At 45.0% G+C, this 19,684-nt stretch overlaps 1 protein-coding gene across 1 annotated transcript in view; it reads left to right on the forward strand.

The window, feature by feature from the left end:
• Positions 1-4,383, forward strand: part of SERTM2 (serine rich and transmembrane domain containing 2) — a 65,908-nt gene extending 61,525 nt beyond the window's left edge. The window contains exon 2 of the mRNA XM_077285166.1: positions 602-4,383. Coding sequence (XP_077141281.1) covers positions 992-1,273 — 282 coding nt within the window. The 5' untranslated portion in view covers positions 602-991 and the 3' untranslated portion in view covers positions 1,274-4,383. The remainder of the gene's footprint in view (positions 1-601) is intronic.
• The last annotated feature ends 15,301 nt before the right edge of the window (positions 4,384-19,684 follow it).

The following is a 19,684-nucleotide window of genomic DNA, read 5'->3' on the forward strand; positions in this document are numbered from 1 at the left end:
CTAAGCCCATAAGGTACCAGTGCAAAAATCTTACTCTATTAAAACATTTATCAGAAACCACCAATTAACAGTGTGACTATGTAATACATCAGATCTGCAGCATGTGTGCAGTCATATAGAATACACGAGTCCATTAATATGCATTTCGTATTCACATATTAAAGAAGCACTTTCATGAAGAATTTTTTTTTATAAATCTGAATATCCATGTATATCATGTAGTTTGTGTGTGTGCATTTGCCCACCGCCGTCTTCTCTGTTATCCGCTCTGCTTATCTTCTGAGTTACATCTCTGCTGTTACTATTCGGCTTATTCTATGCATGAGCCGGTAGCCGGAAGTCTCTTTTACAATGTAAACCTATGGAGCTTTGTTCTGATACTCCATAGGCTGACAGTGTAAAAATGTCATAGGGGGGCTACTTTAAGCACATGATCGGTAAATGACCAGCGTGGCTACCGAAGGTGCTGCCAGCACCACACTAATGTGGTCTTAGGTGCGCCATGCTAGCATTTGTCTTCACCATTCATCTTTGCAGGGATTAACTAGGGGCCATTTATTGTATTCATGATGTGTAACATTTGTATTTTTGGTTATTGCAGAAAACCTGTAAAGCAGCTAATGAAGAAAGACTATGCATCTTCAGGATCCATTCTCCAATGACAAACAGGACACCTTCTGACCAAGTCAGAATTGTAGGCTATCACTCGACAAAAAATTGTACTTTTTCTAAAATATCAATTTCCATTTAAAGACATAATGATAAAGTGGATTACCAGGGCTGGGTTTTTTTTGGAATCCAGACATTTTGGAACTGATATAAATCATGAGATTATTCTGCATCTCAGTAACACGGAAACAGGAATATGAACACTGGGGTCGTCATTACTGATCATAGCTGTAACAGACACAATTAATTTCTACCCCTCCATTATTTTGTTCAGGAATACTCCCAAAGCATCACTGGTATTGACACGATAGTACCTCAAACTATGACTGAAGTCTATTTAAAGTTCCGTGGAAATCGAACTATCTTCGTCCAGCAGTTTCCAACGGTGGCCACAGAAGCAACTGCTACAACCACGGATAAATATTCCAACCTGTACATGTACGTGGGCTTGTTCCTTGGCCTGCTTGCCGTGCTCCTGGTCCTCCTGTTCACAATGCTTCTACGTCTCAAACATGTAATCTCACCAATCACCACTAATACGGAAAGCACAGACATGCCACAGTTCACTGATGTGGAAATGCAAGGGAGGCCGCAAAGTGCCTAATGGACTTACAGTCATGCAGAGGTGCACTGCGGATCCTATGACTGCCGAACACGACTGCAGGGGTTTCGCTCCTGTGTTGGGCAAAAAAATCATAATCTTTTCACATACTGAACATTTGTTTTATAGAATTTGGATTTTAAGATGACAAAATTTACTGTGGACACTCCTACTGTTTTATGTATTATAGACGGTGTTACAGCACAAATATCCATTATTGCAAAGAACCAAGTATTTATAGGCTGCGCCTCTGCTTTAGCCAATACCTACGTTGTCGGTAATGAAAGTCACTTTCCATTCATGTGACTGAATCACAATTTATTTATGACTAATATTAGTTTTATTTTTCTTGTCTAGAAGTAGACATTTTTTTGGTTACATCAAATCATTTGAAATGCACCTGCCATTCATATAATGTATCTACATGGTTACTGTCCCTATAAATGAAGATGTAACGTGTGGTCAGGATAACACTTGGCATTTGCTGACATCTCTGAGGAATATAGTGCTATGAAGATAGTAAAAATGCCACAGGCTAATTAAGCCATTCATACGCGTGCACGGCAGTGATGACCAAGTATTAATTAGGGAAATTTGCATCATACTTGCCAACTTTTCAAAACTTTTTTTATTACAATTAACTCACCACTTTCAGGCAAGTTCTGGCCTTGGTGCCATGGCAAAGAAAATATTGAGGAAGGTTCCTGAAAGCCAATGTGGTGGCCAGGAGACCAATGTAGTACAAGGAGATTTGCCACCTTTTCCGGTAAGTTCAGGAGGCCTCCCCTTTTATCAAGAAACTCACAAATATTTTGGTAGAGTTGGCAAGTATGAATTTTATTAAAGGGAGTCTGACAGCAGTTTTTTGCTATTTAATCTGAAAGCAGCATAATGTTGGAGCTGAGAGACTTTTTTGAGGGTTGTGTCGCTTACTAAGCTGTGTGCTGCAGTTTCAAAACAATGAATATATTATCAACAAGAGATTATCACTAGAGGACTAGATCTCATGTGCAAGCAAGTCAGGCAAGTCTGTGTAACCCCGCCCCCAGGCTTGCTGACAATGAACAGTATGCACAAAAAGTTGCCGGTCACGGTGTAGGACAGGTTATACACTGCTCACAGAGAAAACAGCAATTCTATCAAAACTGCCCTAAGCAGCTCAGTAAGTGATACATTCCTGGAATCAGGCCCCCTGTCTACATTATGATGTATCAGATTTTATGGCAAAAACTTTCTGACAGATTCCCTATAACTAACCTTTTTCCTAAAATATTGCCTTTTATTCACCATTTTTGTCTTCAGTCATGATGAGCAGGGAACTTCAGGTCTTTTTTATTATAGGTTTTAATACAAGATATATTGGTTTTTTACATGAGTATCGTCACCTCCATAGACAAGAGGAAGGAGATGAAAAAGAGTCTTCTTAGCAACCCAATAAACTTGAAAAACCACTCTCCCCATAGATTGATTCACATTTATTGAGTAATGGTGGCAAACTTGCCATAATGTAACTGTTTAAACTCCAGGATAGTACACTATATGCAAAAAAGTATTGGGAAACTTAGACACTGGACCTTCACTAGCTTTGATGACATTTTAATCTACAACCTGCAGGAGCTTTGATGACATCCTAATCTATATCCATAGGCATTAAAATGAAATGCATTATCGCTTTTCAGCTTCCACTCTTCTGAATTTTGGAGAGCATGTGTCGTAATTTTTGCCCATTCATCCAGAGTAGACACTGATGTTGGACAAGATGACCTCGCTTATGATCTCCATTCGAGTTCATCCCAATGGAGATGAGGTCAGGGGCTGTGCAGGCCAGTCAATATTTTTCAGACCAAAGTCACGCAACCATCAATGGACATAAGGGGCCTAGGTTAATCCCTGAAAAACACTCCCTGAAAAACAACCCCATAGCATTATCCCTCCTCCACCAAATTGTACAGTTGCCACTAGGCAGTCGGTCAGATAATGTCCTCCTTAGGGGTGGGCATATCATTGGTGCAACCTGTGTGGCTGCACAAAGGCCCACGAGGTAAGGGGGCCCATTTATACCTCCAATTCAGGTGCAATTTTGCATTTTTAGGAGCTTTGGGTCTGCAAAGCGCTCATGTATTGTATTTGCACAAGGGCCCATTTTTTACTGTGTCTGACAGTGGTTCTCCTGGCAAAACTCCAACTAGTTAATCAGACTGCCAGATTGAGACGCGTGATTCAACACTCGACAGTACATGTCTCCACTGCTCCAGACTCCAGTCGTGTGCTCCATCTTGTGCTTGAAAATGTAAGATTTGCATGGAGCTGCTCGACAATGGAAAGTCAAGCCATCAAGCTCATGGAGCACAATTTTTGTGCTCATGTTCATGCCAAAGGAGGTTTGGACCTGTACCTTTACACTGTTTCCACTGAGCTGCTGCTAAGCAGTTCCACTTTCAATAATACCACTCACAGGCGATTGTGGAGTATTTTAGGAGGAAATAAATTTGTTGAACTGACTTGTTGAAATGGTGGCATCCTCGTACAGTTCATTCTTTAGAACAAGACTTTTTTTTAGGAAATGTTTGTGACTGCATAAATTTCAGCAAATGCACTACTGGAAAACCTGAGTTTAGCTATTAGAAGGCCTGTCCCAGTATTTTTGTTCTTATAGCGTATTTATACAAGATATTCTCACAGTAAAAAAAACAATAGATCCAGGGCTCAAAAACAAAAAATCTGTAACAGGGCCCTCAACTCTGCGATCACAACCTTAGCATTTTTAGCTAGACCTCTGGATAAATAGCCTTGCTTTATGACAGGCTGATATCTTTGTACTTTGCACAATGAGCTTATGTTAGGTTAAAAGTCAGTAGCCATTGGAAAGCCTTCATGTTACTTTAGTGCACAAGTTATTACTTCAATACCGTTACATATCGCGACTCAGCTTTGTTACAAAGTATCGTAATATAGTTTTATTTACTTGTGAATTTATTTTTCCCAGTCACACAAAAGCTGGTTTAACCAACAGCACTCAGATATCCATGGTGCACGCTCCACAGTCCATGAATCCAACTGGACCAATACTCACAAAGCCAATGAAGAAAGGAGCAGCATCCATGTCCAGGTGAAAAAATTCAAGATTCTTTATTCTGCCATTACAAACATGCAACGTTTCGGCTGGAAATCTTGAAAAAGGCTGATTTCCAGCCGAAACGTTGCATGTTTGTAATGGCAGAATAAAGAATCTTGAATTTTTTCACCTGGACATGGATGCTGCTCCTTTCTTCATTGGCTTTTTTATTTTTCCCAGTGTCATAGGGTTGCAGGGTGGCGAGAGCGGCAGGTGGGCGGTCCGATGTTACATTCGTGTGACGGAACTTTAGCTAATTTTGTAATATGCTCTCCTTGCATTCGCTCAGATGTCAAATGCATAAATCGGCTCTAGATAAACCTTGCTCTCTGTTGTCATATATGCATTACCATCTTATCAACTTAGAGATGTTCTGTGACAATCACTAACTGTCTTGAGAAAAAGTGGAACCCATTGAAGCTTTATATAGGAAGCATAGCATCCACAGCAATAAGCGTGTCACATCTATAATGCCTCCATGTACATTTATTACATTGTTTATGGTCTATTGAAGGGAAGTTAAGAATAATGTTTTTTGTCATGTAACTTAAATGTGCAAAGTGAAATGTAATACAACATATTAGCAAATAAAGATAATAGTTCTATTCTTTATAAGAACGGTGCATGAGGAATTTGTTTGTTTAGATACAAGTACTGTTCTAGAAATCTTGATTCTATCATTCTTTATATATATAGTTGCAATATGGAGCTGCCCATGTGTAAAGTGCTGTAGAGTGGTAGTCATGACTGAGCTGCCGTCTGGTTTCGCTCTGGCACTTTACAGACAATGGGTGTCCCAGTCCCAGGGTGCTGTAGGGTGTGGGGTGCATCACACTTGGAGGCCACAGGTCTCCGCTGCCCCAAGGCTTCCATCCTCAGGAGCTGCCGCTCACAATTCATGAGACACCAACTTCTTTACAACATGCTAACATTTACTAGTCAGACCAAGTTCATCAGGTGGTGACAGGATAGGGATCAGCAATTCACATTTTCTTCCTCATTAGTACAACTTCTCTTCAGTCTTGATGTTAGTTCGTCCTGGACAACCCCCAAGCCCACTGATTCTATCGATCTCAGGGATTTCCCGTCCACCTCAGCAGTGCACTTGGGACCAGCCATCATCTACCATCTATGCAGGTCCCTGTCCATCTTTCACTGTATGCCAGAAGACACAATGTGTCTGGTAGCCCCTATGCCAGATTTTAGGCTCCGGAAGTAACAGTAGCGACTGCTCGGGATTCCAGTAATGTTTCCAACTGCCTGCCACAAGAGACACATGCTGCCCCTAGCAGCCCACCGCACCTGGAATTGACCTTCATTATGTACTGCACTAACTCTCTCAGAACTCGCTCTGTTTTTATTAACCCTAGTGCCCTCCCCCTGGGCTAGTTCTATCATTAACTATCTCCTATCTATCATCCCAAACCTATTATCCTTATCCTATGTCTTATGCTGTTACTAAATCAGTTACGTATGAGCTTTTCCTATACCATACTCTCCTCACATTAACACTTCACATACTATACATCTGCAGCGCTCCAGAGTCCTGGTCGCTGCAGTACTGATGCTCCGCCGCTAAGGGGGGCTATGGTACATCTGATGGCACTGAAGGAGTTCACCTGACCAGGTATCATAGACACCAATACACTTCACGGTCTGGCCTCCAGGGGGAGCTAAGGGTGCTATGTATTAGGCCACTCCTCACAATCTGGTAAAACTGGGGGTTAGATAGGAAGTTAGACAGAAGCTGACTGGGTTGGAACCAGGCAACATCCTGTGGCAGAGGGTGTTGCAGGGGAAGATTCAGGGGGGGTCCCTGTCAGGGGTGGGATCCTGACAGAGGCCTAGCAAACAGGAAGAACGTTACGGGACCGCGCCTGCACTTCATTGCGGCAGTACCCCAAGAAAGGACAAGAAGCGAGGTTTATTGTGCTGAGTGAGAAACGAGATCAATGCAACAAGGAGAAACACCAGTAGGAGTCGTGCTGTAAAACGAGGCAACATCCTACTGAGGTGCGTAGCCGGTGGCCGGAAACGCCAAGGAAGTATTGAGCTCCAGGCCTTACTTCAAACCTACGGCAGGACAGTCAGTTCTAGGCAGGCTGTCTCACCCAAAATCACCTAAGCAGACACAGGGGGCAACATTTGGAGAGGGGCGACTCTAGGGTCCCGGAAGACCTCCGAGCCTACCCGTCATACGGGTGCGTCCTAGCCATATCATCTGGGGGGACAAAGAAGAACATCATAATCGAGTTGTGAGGGAACTTCAGAAACAGACACAACAGTTGTGAGGTCTATCCCGTAAGCACAGCAGGGAAGGAGTACAACACACAAGCGCTAGAAGGTAGGCACAGATTTCCACCTGCAAAGGGAACTCTGGAGGTGCCATCGGACCGGCCGGACTCAGGTAGCCCGGTTAACCGTATTCCGGACTGAGGATCCTGAAGCCTTCAGTAAAGAGGTAAAGAGACTGCAACCTGGTGTCCTCGTTATTCACCACGACCTACACCGCACCACAACATCCTCACATTCTCAACTTTCACTGGACGCCCCTCAGCAGGGTCACGGACCGGGCCTAGCCACCGTGACAACCCCAGAACTGAGACACAGAGGCCCGGTACCGGGTGCCCCTCGGCCCTGCGGCAGTGGGGGCGCTCCACATCCCCATAATACATTACATAAGACTCACATCACTTTTACATATAAACCCGTACGACAGTATTCACATGACGCGTTTGTTGCCTTCAGGGGCAGGATCAGGGTAAGATAGTCCACATCCCTACACATATATAAACACATGATATCTTCACATGATAGGTGCCATTTCACTGATGTTTCCATAGGCTCCATGAGAACGTGCAAAGCTGCTTTTTCTATTCTTCCTCCACTTGGCACTCCAAGGCCTGTGGCTTCTAATGCTGACTTTAGGCATTTCAGGATACCACTGTTCTCCGCATTGGCAGGGTCCCAGTGGGCAAAACCTTATACTGGAATACCCCTTTAAGAAAATAAAGTCAACATTTACTAATGTGTATAAAAGTAAAGCAAGTTTGCATTAATTCTTAACATCCACAATACCATATCAAATTAAATTACACATTATAGATGTCTACATATTCATTTCCTAAAATCATTTTTTTGTGGTTTGTAAATGAAGCAGCAAGTTTTTCTGCAGGTCACTTTTCAGTAGAAAGTTGATCACAAGTCAAATTACTCTATGCCAATAAGGTTTATGCCAAGCAGAAGCATTGAACCAGGTTGCCTTGCTATGAACCAGTAACACAGTGGTTACGCACTAAACTTTATTAAGCCACTAAAACCAAAGTATACCCAAATGCCTTTACAAGAAGTCAGCCTTTTTGCTATACCTATAGGGGAAAGTCTCAATCATTGAGTGAGAACAGGGCCAGATGGTTTGCTGTCCTCACCAATGCCTCCTCTTGCCAACCAAAGGTCATGGTGTACCATAAGGTGCACAAATAATGACCAAACAATACTGATGTAAGGCACTTAAATAGTATATACATATATGTAGGGACAGAGAATGTGGGAGAGTCAGCTTACCGTTTGGAGTCTCTTCAGAGAAGTAGTTTCCATGCACGGAGCCACCCCGGTCCTGGGCGTATACGTACGACAATGTAGAAAGAGTTCTCCAGCGCGGTAGGATAAAACTTCACGTTCATTAGTAACGCATTAATGCATTACTAATGAACGTGAAGTTTTATCCTACCACGCTGGAGAACTCTTTCTATATTGACTGGCAAATAGTATGACCAGAAAGTAACAATGTCTAGTTTACAGACTAGGGAACGTAACTGCATCCTGAGTGGTGGCCCTTTATAGGGTTGGGTGATAAGTGTATGATCAGAGGTGCTACCTCTCAGTGCTCAGATGATCAGCACCAGTAGAGCCTTAATTAGTAGTGACAGGCCATGGACAGACCTTAGAGGTGGCCTGAAGTGAAGACTGAATGAATTTCTAGAAATATATAGTTTAGGTGCTTCAGATCAGTGCTTCCCCTCCACTAATATAACCTGCCATGACATGTTGTAGCATATCAGTGCTGACAGGTGCACTTTTAATATTCTAAACCTTGCAAAAAAAAGGCATTGGTGCTTCCAGCTACACCCGTGGCTTTACAGCTATCTGATATTTCTAGTTCTTGAAATATAATTGCAAATTAAAAATTATCTGTAAACTACCCATTAATACTGCAAATCACAGGGCTTACAAAGAAAAAAATATGCAGACTTGATCTATCTTGTCCATCGCTAGAGAGAATAAAGCTGAGAGGCAGACCCTGTAAATTGGACAGTCAGCTAGAAAAAAAATTGTGTAACTCTCCTCACTAATTAAAATAAGATTTTAGCTCAGGCAACAAAAAAAATCCATTTGACAGCAGTTTCTCCCAAGAGTTCCCATTGCCTGGAGAGAGACGTGTCACCAAGATCTCTATTGTATCTCCAGCTTTTTAGTGTTAGTGAAACCGACAGGCTCTCAATAGGCTATTTAAATATAGCCCGGGCATTGGCCTCCTGGGAACTTCTTTCAGATAATGGTGCTCTTTTTTGTGCTATGTAATTTCAGAGATGGCACTGTGGCATAGGTGACAGCAACTGGACATTTTTGGGGGATATTAAGCCACCTCACTATTGCACATGTACTATATTTGCAGTAGATACAAAATGACTTGATTCTATAATTCAAGTAGAATGCAGGGATCAAATGTGACAAATGTGAAGCAGCAGATGCCCTGGCCCTGAGCCCAGTAGTTAAACAGTCGCTGGCCTCAGTCCTTGTCCTGGCACAGTTCATGTAGGATTAATCGCCTGAAAGTGAGTCTTGGTACAAGCTTCCTACGTTCTCTAATACTTGGTTTCGTACAAAGATTTTTGCTACAGTCACTTGCTGTGATGCAGATCCAGTCTAGTTCTTGCTATACAGCTACTGCATTAAGCCACACTATGGGGGGTGTAAGTAACCCCTAAGATAGGAAGTCCCAACTTTAATAGAGAGGTGAGCAGCATTATCAGGTCCAACCCTCTGTGCCTTGAAAACTTGCAAATATAATATTTTTGGTCAGACAATAAAAGTATTACTTCAAGAATATGATTTCAGCATAAAAGTATTTACATACAGGTCCAAAGGGCAACACTTTGAGATTTTAGAAATGAGTGAATCATTTTGCTGCCATTTTACATGTTGCAGACAAACTCATCAGCCAGAAAAGGCTGACATGACCTCAGGCATGGCTGGGCCGAATTCTGTATAATATCTTGCAACTATCACATGGTATAGCACAGCCAAACAGGGAGAAACATGTATAAAAAGCAAGGAATGCAATCAACAGTTTATGGTGAATCTGGATAGTTAGAGGACGTCACAGCTTACAGTTACAGGTTAGCTATAGAGATAGGAAGAGAAAGCCATAAAAAAGTGAACAGATTGTACAGATAGAGTCAGTGTTATAGCACAGCAAAGAAAAAAATTAGTGTGTGAAGAAATGAGAATAATACATAGATTCAATTGATAGAGAAAGAGAGATGGGCGAACAGGCAGTGGCTGTTCACAATGGGTGTGGTCAGGGGCGGACTGGCCCGGGTTGCAGGAATGCATATGCCCCCCGGGCCGGTGCCTGAGCAGGTGCACAGGGCCGCTGGAGGACCGGCAGCGATTTAAATACATAGCGCTCCGAATCCCTCCAGCTGGCCCTTTAAAACTCAGCCAGGTCCTGTGTGCGCGCATTGCCCGAGCTGATAAGTGCCGCGGCGGCCCACGCTAGTGCGCGAGCACGGCCGCGGTCCTGAGTCCTGCGCGTGCTCGTCTGCTGCCAGTGTCAGCGCGGGCAAGCAGGAGACCACGCGCGCACATGGAGTTATTTGAAAAGTCCGGCGCGCATAGGGCGCCTCCACCTGACTGTCTGACGCTGGCCCGCCTGCACCAGCGTCGGAGAAGACTGCTGCTCACCAATGCCTGGGATCGTCTTCACCGCCGACGCTGGACAGGACCCGACCCACCTCAGCTCTTCATCCTCCCCACCTCCCCCCCCATCTCAGGGACCTGGGTGAGTCCCAAGATGATTTTTTTAATGTATGTACAGCAGTTGCACTTATATAATGTGTATAGACTGCTATATATATACATTATATAGGTGATGCTGCTGTATATAATCACTATACCACCTATATTATGTATGTATAGCAGCCTATATCTTATATAGATGACACTGCTACTGATGCGTATATACGTTATATAGGTGATACTGCAGTGTGTGTGTATATACACACACACACACGTATGTATACACATATATGTACATGTATGCACAGCAGTATCACCTATATAACGTATGTACACATCAGTAGCAGTGTCACCTATATAAGATGTAGACTGCTATACATACATTACATAGGTGGTATAGTGATTATATACATCAGTATCACCTATATAATGTATATATAGCAGTCTATACACATGATATAGGCAATACCGCTACTGATGTGTACACTGATGTGTATGTAGGTGATACTGCTGTGTATATATGTCGTTATATAGGCGATACTGGTGTGTATATACACAAACACGTACATATATACACAACAGTATCACCTATATATAACGTATATACACATTGGTAGCAGTATTGCCTATATAATGTGTGTATATATATACAGTATAGACTGCTGTATACATGATATATAGGTGATACTATCATTATACAGCAGTAGCAGTATCGCCTATATATCGTGTATCCAACATTTGCAGTATCACCTGTATAATGTATAGACTACTGCATATACATTGTATAGGTGATACTGCTGTGTATAGTCGCACTATCTATCTGTGTCTAATATATATATATATATATATATATATATATATATATATATATATTTTTTTTTTTTTCAGTTTCATCTATATAATGTGTGTACACCAGTCACAGTATCACACACAATATATAGGTGATACTACAACTATACACATCGGTCGCAGTATCAGCTATATATTGTATATACAGTAGTTTCAATGTAATATATATTCAGCAGTCGCGGTGTCTCCTATGTGATGTGTGCATCATAATCTATATATATATATATATATAATTGTCTAAGGGTTACTTCCGTCTTTCTGTCTGTCTGTCTGTCTGTCATGGATATTCATTGGTCGCGGCCTCTGTCTGTCACGGAAATCCAAGTCGCTGATTGGTCCTGGCAAAACGCCCACGATCAATCAGCGACGGGCACAGTCCAGCAGCGAAATGGCCGCTGCTTACTACCCTGCACTCAGTGTCCCGTCCATACTCCCCTCCAGTCAGCCCTCACACAGGGTTAATGGCAGCGTTAACGGACCGCGTTATGCCACGGTGTAACGCACTCCGTTAACGCAGCTATTAACCATGTCTGAACAACTTTTTACTATTGATGCTGCCCATGCAGCATCAATAGTAAAAAGATCTAATGTTAAAAATAATAATAATAATATTAAAAAAAAATGGTTATTCTCACCTTCCGACGTCGCCCGCTGTCCATGGCAGTGCAAGCGGATGCCAAGGATGCTATGCACGCAGGACCTGGAATGACGTCATGTGACCGTGACGTCATCCCAGGTCCTAAGGGCATAGCAACCCTGGGACCGGAAGCCACCGCGTGCACCGCAGAGTCGCCAGGACTTAAAGGGGCCTTCGGAACATGAGCATATGTTTATTTTTTATTTTAATTCTTTTTTTTTTACCACGCATATAGTGCCCACATTGCTATATACTGCGTGGGCTCTGTTATATACTACATCTCTGTGCTATACACTATGTAGCCGGGCAATACACTAAATCGCTATGCTTTATACTACGTAACCTGTGTTATATACTACTTCTATGTGTTATATACTACTTCTATGTGTTATATACTACTTCTATGTGTTATATACTACGTGACTGTGCAATATACTACGTGACTGTGCAATATACTACGTGACTGCAATATACTACATGGCTGTGCAATATACTACATGGCTGTGCAATATACTACATGGCTGTGCAATATACTACGTGCTCTGTGCAATATACTACATGCTCTGTGCAATATACTACGTGCTCTGTGCAATATACTACGTGCTCTGTGCAATATACTACGTGCTCTGTGCAATATACTACGTGCTCTGTGCAATATACTACGTGGCTGTGTAATATACTATGTGGCTGTGCAATATACTACGTGGCTGTGCAATATACTACGTGGCTGTGCAATATACTACGTGGCTGTGCAATATACTACGTGGCTGTGCAATATACTACGTGGCTGTGCTATATACTGCGTGCGCTGTGCTGTGTTATATACTTCGCCGGTTGTGTTATATACTACGTGACTGTGCAAAATAGTACGTGGGCTGTGCTATATACTACCTACATATTCTAGAATACCAGATGCGTTAGAATCGGGCCACCATCTAGTATAGTATAATGCTGTCCTAATTACCGTATATTGTAGAGATGTGTGTGTGTTTGTATATGTGTATATATATATATAGAGAGAGAGAGAGAGAGAGAGATGTTTATATAGTATGGCGCTATGTATATAGTGTGGAATTCACACTATATATACACTGCTGCCACATCTATACACTATATAATATATACACTGCTCTATATTCCTTAACACGGTATATAATATGCCGCTGTGTATTTAATAGATTGTAGTATACCATATAAACTCGAGTATAAGCCGAGTTTTTCAGCATATTTTTTTTTTGTGTGAAAACACCCCCCTCGGCTTATATACGAGTCATTGTCCCAAAAAAACGGTGGGGGCTGTGGCTAAAGCCTGGGCTGCTGCTAAGGAGGAATGAATATTCACTGCGCTGGCAGTGAATATTCATTTCTCTTATAGCGTTCACAGCCACAGCCTTCTAGCACACATCCCACTTACCTTCCCTGCGCACCCTCGCTGCATCTCGTTCCGGCGCCAGCAGTTCTTCAGGCCGAGCGATCACGTGTCTTCCGCTCATTAAGGTAATGAGTATTCACCCCTCTCCACTCCCATAGGCGTGGGTAAATATTTATTACCTTAATGAGTGGGGGACACGTGATCACCCGGCTACAGGAGCTGCTGGCACCAGAACGAGATGCTGCGCGAGGGCATGCAGGGAATGTAAGTAGGGTGTTTTTTTTTTTGTTTTTTTTTATCGGAACCATGCATACATGAACAATGAAGGAGCCATGCATACAAGGACGGGGATAAGGAGCCATGCATACAAGGACGGGGATAAGGAGCCATGCATAAAAGAATGGGAATAAGAGGCCCATGCATACAAGGACGGGGATAAGGAGCCATGCATACAAAAATGGGAATAAGAGGCGAGGGAGCCATGCAGACAAGGATGGGGATGAGGAGCTATGCATACAAGGACGGGGATAAGGAGCCATACATATAAGGACGGGGAAGCCATGCAGTCAAGGATGGGGATGAGGAGCTATGCATACAGGGACGGGGGAGCCATGCATACAAGGACGGGGATGTGGGGACAATGCATACCTGGCTTATACTCGACTCAATAAGCTTTCCCAGTTTTTTAAGGCAAAATTAGGTGCCTCGGCATATACTTGGGTCGACTTATACTCAAGTATATACGGTATATTGGGAGCTGTGTATACTTCTACTGTCCTGCATAAATGGTGTAATTCTCAGTATCTATTCTTATTATGTATGTGTGTGTATCTGTCTATCACTCTGATTAATTGTGAGAAAAGTAGCGTACTCTTTATTGGCCCATGTGGCAACATTTCGGATCCATAACTGCACATTTCTCTGATATGGAAGTGAAATGTTGCCACATGGACTAATAAAGAGTATAAAAAAAAAAAACTGTTCCATTTTCTTCCACAAAAGTAGTACGATTCTCTTCTCACTTGCTGTCCGTGTGCAGTAGTTTTTTTTTTCTCAGCAGATGTTGCAGTCTGATACACGGCGAGTCAGACCATTGAGGAGATGGAGAAATTAATTTCTCCGTCTCCTCCACACCTGTGCTGCGAGAGCATTAGAGCACGGACACTTGGCTCACGCTCACAGCAGAGCAAGAGCCAAGTATCATTGGCAGATCACATCGGATGCCATATGCTGCTGTGATTCCACCCTAATGAGCACCTGTATTAAAGGGAACCTGTAACCCCCCCAGGTGTTTTTAATTAAAAGAGCCACTTGTGCAGCACTACTGCTGCATTCTGTGAAGGTGGCTCTTTGAGTTCGGGTGAAATACCGTAATCGTTTTTCGAATTTGCCTGTCATACCTGTAGTTTGTCAGGGGGGCATGTCCTTTCCCCCCTGACACAAACGCCTTCCAGCCATCACTCAGTACTCTGCATGCCGGGCGCCACCTCCTCTTCCTCCATTAGCGTCCCTGGCGCCTGCGCTGTAAGTTTTTTTTCGGCCATGTGCAGTTTGTGCTGCCCTTCAAACATACAGCGCAGGCGCCGGGGATGCTAATGAAGGAAGAGGAGGTGGCGCCCGGCTCCGGAGCAGAGACTGCTGGGCGGCAGGAGGAGCGCTGGTCCCCTGTGAGGGAGATGCCACCTCTGCTGTGACTCCTCTGCAGAGTGGTCACTGGGCGCTGTGCTCCTCAGTCCTCTGCCATCCTCTGGGCTCTCCTCGTCCCCAGGGTGTCCCCGGCGCCTGCCTGCAGTGTAAAGAGCACCATGTACATGGACCTGTGGTCGATCATGCGCACTGCGGCGCCATTCACATGTGGCTCTTCAAATAACGCCTTTAAGAGGAGTGTTGAGGGGCAGGACAAAGCATAGCAAAATTCACTGATCGGGATGGGGAGTGTTATAGTATGTGGGCTGGTGGGATTTGTGTGGCAGGGCTGTTTTTTTGTCCCAGTCCGGCCCTGTCTGTGTGTCATTATACAGTGAGGCTGTGCGTGAGATTATACAGTGGGGCTGTGCGTGTCATTATACAGTGGGGCTGTGCGTGTCACTATACAGTGTGTGTGCGTGTCACTATACAGTGGGGCAGTGTGTGTGTCATTAATTATACAGTGGGGTTGTGCCTGTCATTATACAGTGGGGTTGTGTGTGTGACTGTCACTATAGAGTAGGACTGTGTGTGTCAATAAATAAATATATATTCGCATGCTTGCAGTAACAAGACCGCCTGTTCCCGGTGCCGGCACCAGAGAATCCTCAGTGCGCACGATATGAGGATTCACACATAGTGACTGTAGACATGTAGCTTAAGATCCGACAACCCCTTTACGGATGGGCCGCGACTCATGGGCCACTGCTGTGTGCTTGCCCCCCAGGCTAAAATTTGCCAGCCAGCCCCTGGGTGTGGTGCTGCTGGTGCACTCCCACAGACACGCACCAAAACTGCTGAAAAAAAAAGAAGTTAATACTTTGATTGCCTCACAAAATGTGCGTGTTACAAACTAATTTACACATTTATTATATTAGTCTAATTTATTTTACATACCTCTGCAGCCTGTTGCACATGTACACAGCGTTTCTTGGTCGGTCCTTTTTGGGAAGAGTGAAAATGTGTTAAAAAAAATACAAAAAAAAAGTCAAAAACAAAAAAGACATTTAAGGGTACGTGCACATGTGTTTCAGGCGGATTCCGCCCAGAATCCACATGAAAGAGTGCCCCATAAAGTAAATATAATGCATGTGCTGTGCACATGTTCTGTGCTATGTCACATATTTTAAACACTTCAGTGTAACCCTGAAGCAGATAAAAGAAGTGACCTGTCCATTCTTTGGGCAGCTTCTACTAGCTCTCTATACCTGAAAGTATAGAGCAAAAGATGCCGACGGTGCAGCTGCAGTATGAATGCTGGATTCAGGAAAAAGGCTGCTGGTGGTTTCCTAAATTTTAGGAAAACTGGGTGGGTGCAGCGGCATCCAAAAGAAGCCATGTACATGCGGCGCCCCCACCGCCGCAGGGCCGAGGAGTACCCGGTACCGGGCCTCTGAGTCTCTGCTCTGGGGTTGTCACGGCGGCTAGGCCCCGGTCCGTGACCCTGCCGTGGGGCGCTCAGTGAATAGCAGGTGTGGATGATGGTGGTGACGCTGTAGTGGTGCAGTGCAGTAAATAACGAGGACACCAGGTTGCAGTCTCTTTACCTCTTTACTGAAGATCTCTGAGTCCTCAGTCCGGAACACAGTTCACCAGGCTGCGCAAGTCCGGCCGGTCCAATGGCACCTCCAGAGTTCTCTTCACAGGTGGAAATCGGTGCCTTCCTACTAGCGCTATGTGTTGTGGTCCTTCCCTGCTGTGCTTACGGAAAGTCCGACACAACTGTTGTGTCTGTTTCTTAAGTTCCCTCACAACTCGATTAGATGATGTTCTGCTAATCCTCTGTCCCTCCCTGGTGTTCTGGTTGGGACGGCACCCGTTTGACGGGTAGGCTCGGAGCTCTTCCGGGACCCTAGAGTCGCCCCTCTCCACAAGTTGCCCCCCAAGACTGCATAGGTGATATGTGTTAGACAGAGCCCGCCTTAGATTGACTGTCCTGCCGCGGTTTGGAGTATTGCTTGAAGCTGAATATTATTCTACTCCCTCGGCGTTCCGGCCACCGGTAGTGCGCCTCAGTAGGATGTTGCTTCGGTCTTACAGCACGACTCCTACTGGTATTTCTCCTTTGCGTGATCTCGTTTCTCACTCAGCACAATCTATCTCGCTTCTAATCCTTTCTTGGGGACTGCCGCTACCCGGAGCAGGCACGGTCCCGTTACGTTCTTTCTTGTTGCCAAGCCTCTGTCAGGATCCCACCCCTGACAGAGACCCTACTGTATCTTCCCCCACAACACCCTCTGCCACAAGGTGTTGCCTGGTTCCAACCCAGTCAGCTTTCTGATCTAACTTCCTGCCTGACCCCCAGTTTACCCACTATGGTGGGGAGTGGCCTAATGAATAGCACCCTTAGCTCCCCCCGGAGGCCCAGCTGTGAAATGTATTGGTGTCTGTGATACCTGATCAGATGAACTCCTTCAGTGCCATCAGACGCACCATAGCTCCCCATAGTGGCGGAGCCACAGTACTGCAACGACCAGGACTCTGGGGCGCTGCACTCCCCCCTGGTTAAACACAGTACTCCGGGACTGGGAAGAAAACAACAATACAAGTTAGCAAAAAGACATAGTTTTGTTGAGTGCAATAACAATAAGTATACTTGAACAAGCTTCCCTTTATGGGAGGTAAGGACTCTTGAACGTTACAAACATGGTTAACATTATAAATTACAGGCTATAAATAACTCCTGTTACCCAACCGGGTATTCTACTAAGTGCAAAATTGTTGAACAATAATTTAACATTGCCTTTAAGGACATACACTCTAAATCCACTAAAGACCTTCCTATAATCACATTATAAGGTAATTTAACTTTTTCATTCTCCTTCTTTAGATCTGCAGGACCGCCTGTCCTATCGGCACCAGACCTTCTGCCTCTCCTTTCGGTTACAGGACCGCCCCGTTCAACCAGGGCCTACTGCCTTTTCAACTACTATACACAGTATAGAACATAACATTACTTTCAGTTTGAGAGCACTGAGCCATCTCTACATGACTCCTATGAGGACTCAGGGTTTACCTTCTATCCTAACTATCTATCAACATTATCAGAACATTTTCTATTGAACATTAAGCCTTCTCATTATCTTTCTTCCTATCATGCATGCTGGACACCACGTCTATCCCTACGGGCCCACTGCATCCTTCTTCTATCTTTCACCTTTTTCTTCTCAAAGAACATCATCAGTATTTCTTCACAATTAACTAATTAAATACATATAACTTTCTCATGTAACGATTATCATCTCTTTCTTTGGTCAAGACATTCTTGCTTCCTATCTTAAGCAATATCACAGTTTAAGCGCAACAAATGAACATCCCCTTTAAGAGGGGACCAAGTCTCTATGAGGTAGCACGCCTTCTCAAGCTACCAGTCCATACTCAGCAAAGGTTCCAGTTTGGTATCTTCACAAAGAGTCCTTCTTTAAGTAAAACCAGTAGGGAGCGCCTTTAATAAGGTGCAAACTATATACAAGAAGTTCGGATCATGCACTGTTCATGATTTCAGCAGTTCTGTAAACTTTGTGCAAAAGCTTGGAAAGCAAACAAAAACAAAACAATAGGGATCCCGGGTCAACAAGGGGATCCCCTTAAGAGTTAACCCTGAGCGGGTTCAGCAGCAAAATAAAAGAACAGTAACTACATACATTTTTAAAGCAGTCATGCTTACTCGTTCTGTGATGTGGAAGGTGGTCTTCTTCCAGGCCTCACCCGGCCAACGGGTCGCCTTGGTGTAGCAAGGGCCGGTCCTGGCTCCAACAGCGACAGGATCCCTCGCCGGGATGCCCTCCTTGCTTGTGGGCGAGCACGACCCAGAGGCACGCGGTGAACCTGGACCTCCTGGGGTTCCGCGGGGACGGGCTCCGGCACCTTCCCTTCAGAAGGCTCATCCTCCGGCACTCCAGTAGCAGCCTGCAGAGCGACACACCGCTGGACACCCCGAGCTACCCAGCCTGTTCCACCCGCTTCCCTCCTCCACCGGGTGTAGGTCACAGCATCGCCAGGTTCCAAGTCGGTGTCGTACCTTCCTCCACAAAGCTCGACTTCCTCCCGTTCAACGCGGACCTGCAGTGGCTCCCCGATTTCCTGGATGACTCCCTTCCCACGTCGGGAGTTGAAGGAGACCACCACACCCCAGTGGGACGGTGGAGTTTCGTCCACACGGGTTAGATCCACCACGGCGGCAGGCTGAGGTCTGTCCCGCCACGCTGCCATGAGACGTCGCAGATGTTCGGCCTCTGGCAGAAGCCTCATGCCCGAGGCGCGCAGCTCACACTCTGCCGCGGCCTGGATGGAGGAGGCAGGGGACACTGGGGACAAGCGGACCTCCGTAGGCCGGCCCAGCCTAGCGATCACGCGGGCATCGGCCTCCAAGCGGGCAGCGATCTGCCAGGCCTCGGCCGCGGCCATGCACTCCTCTGACGGCGGCCGGGGAGGTCGGCCCATCGTTGGCTCTGCAAGGGTCAGCTCTCGTAGTGACGGCGTACCCTGGGCCACATCGGGCTGTTCAGCCTCTCTCCGAGTCCGATCTGTTGTGATCCGCTTTTTGGGCTCCCCTGGTGGTGGCTGGTGGTACTGGAGGCTTGTGTGTGCTTTTCTCCCTCAGCTCACCTGTTTCCATCAGTTTTGGGAGTTCCCTATTTAGCCTTGCTCTCCAGTCACTTCCTTGCCGGTCATCATTGTAACCTGAGTCATTCAGTTGCATGTTCCTGCTACTAGTCTGCTGATCAGCTAAGT

Source organism: Ranitomeya variabilis, chromosome 2 (assembly GCF_051348905.1).
Source record: "Ranitomeya variabilis isolate aRanVar5 chromosome 2, aRanVar5.hap1, whole genome shotgun sequence".
NCBI classification, from domain to species: Eukaryota; Metazoa; Chordata; class Amphibia; order Anura; family Dendrobatidae; genus Ranitomeya; species Ranitomeya variabilis.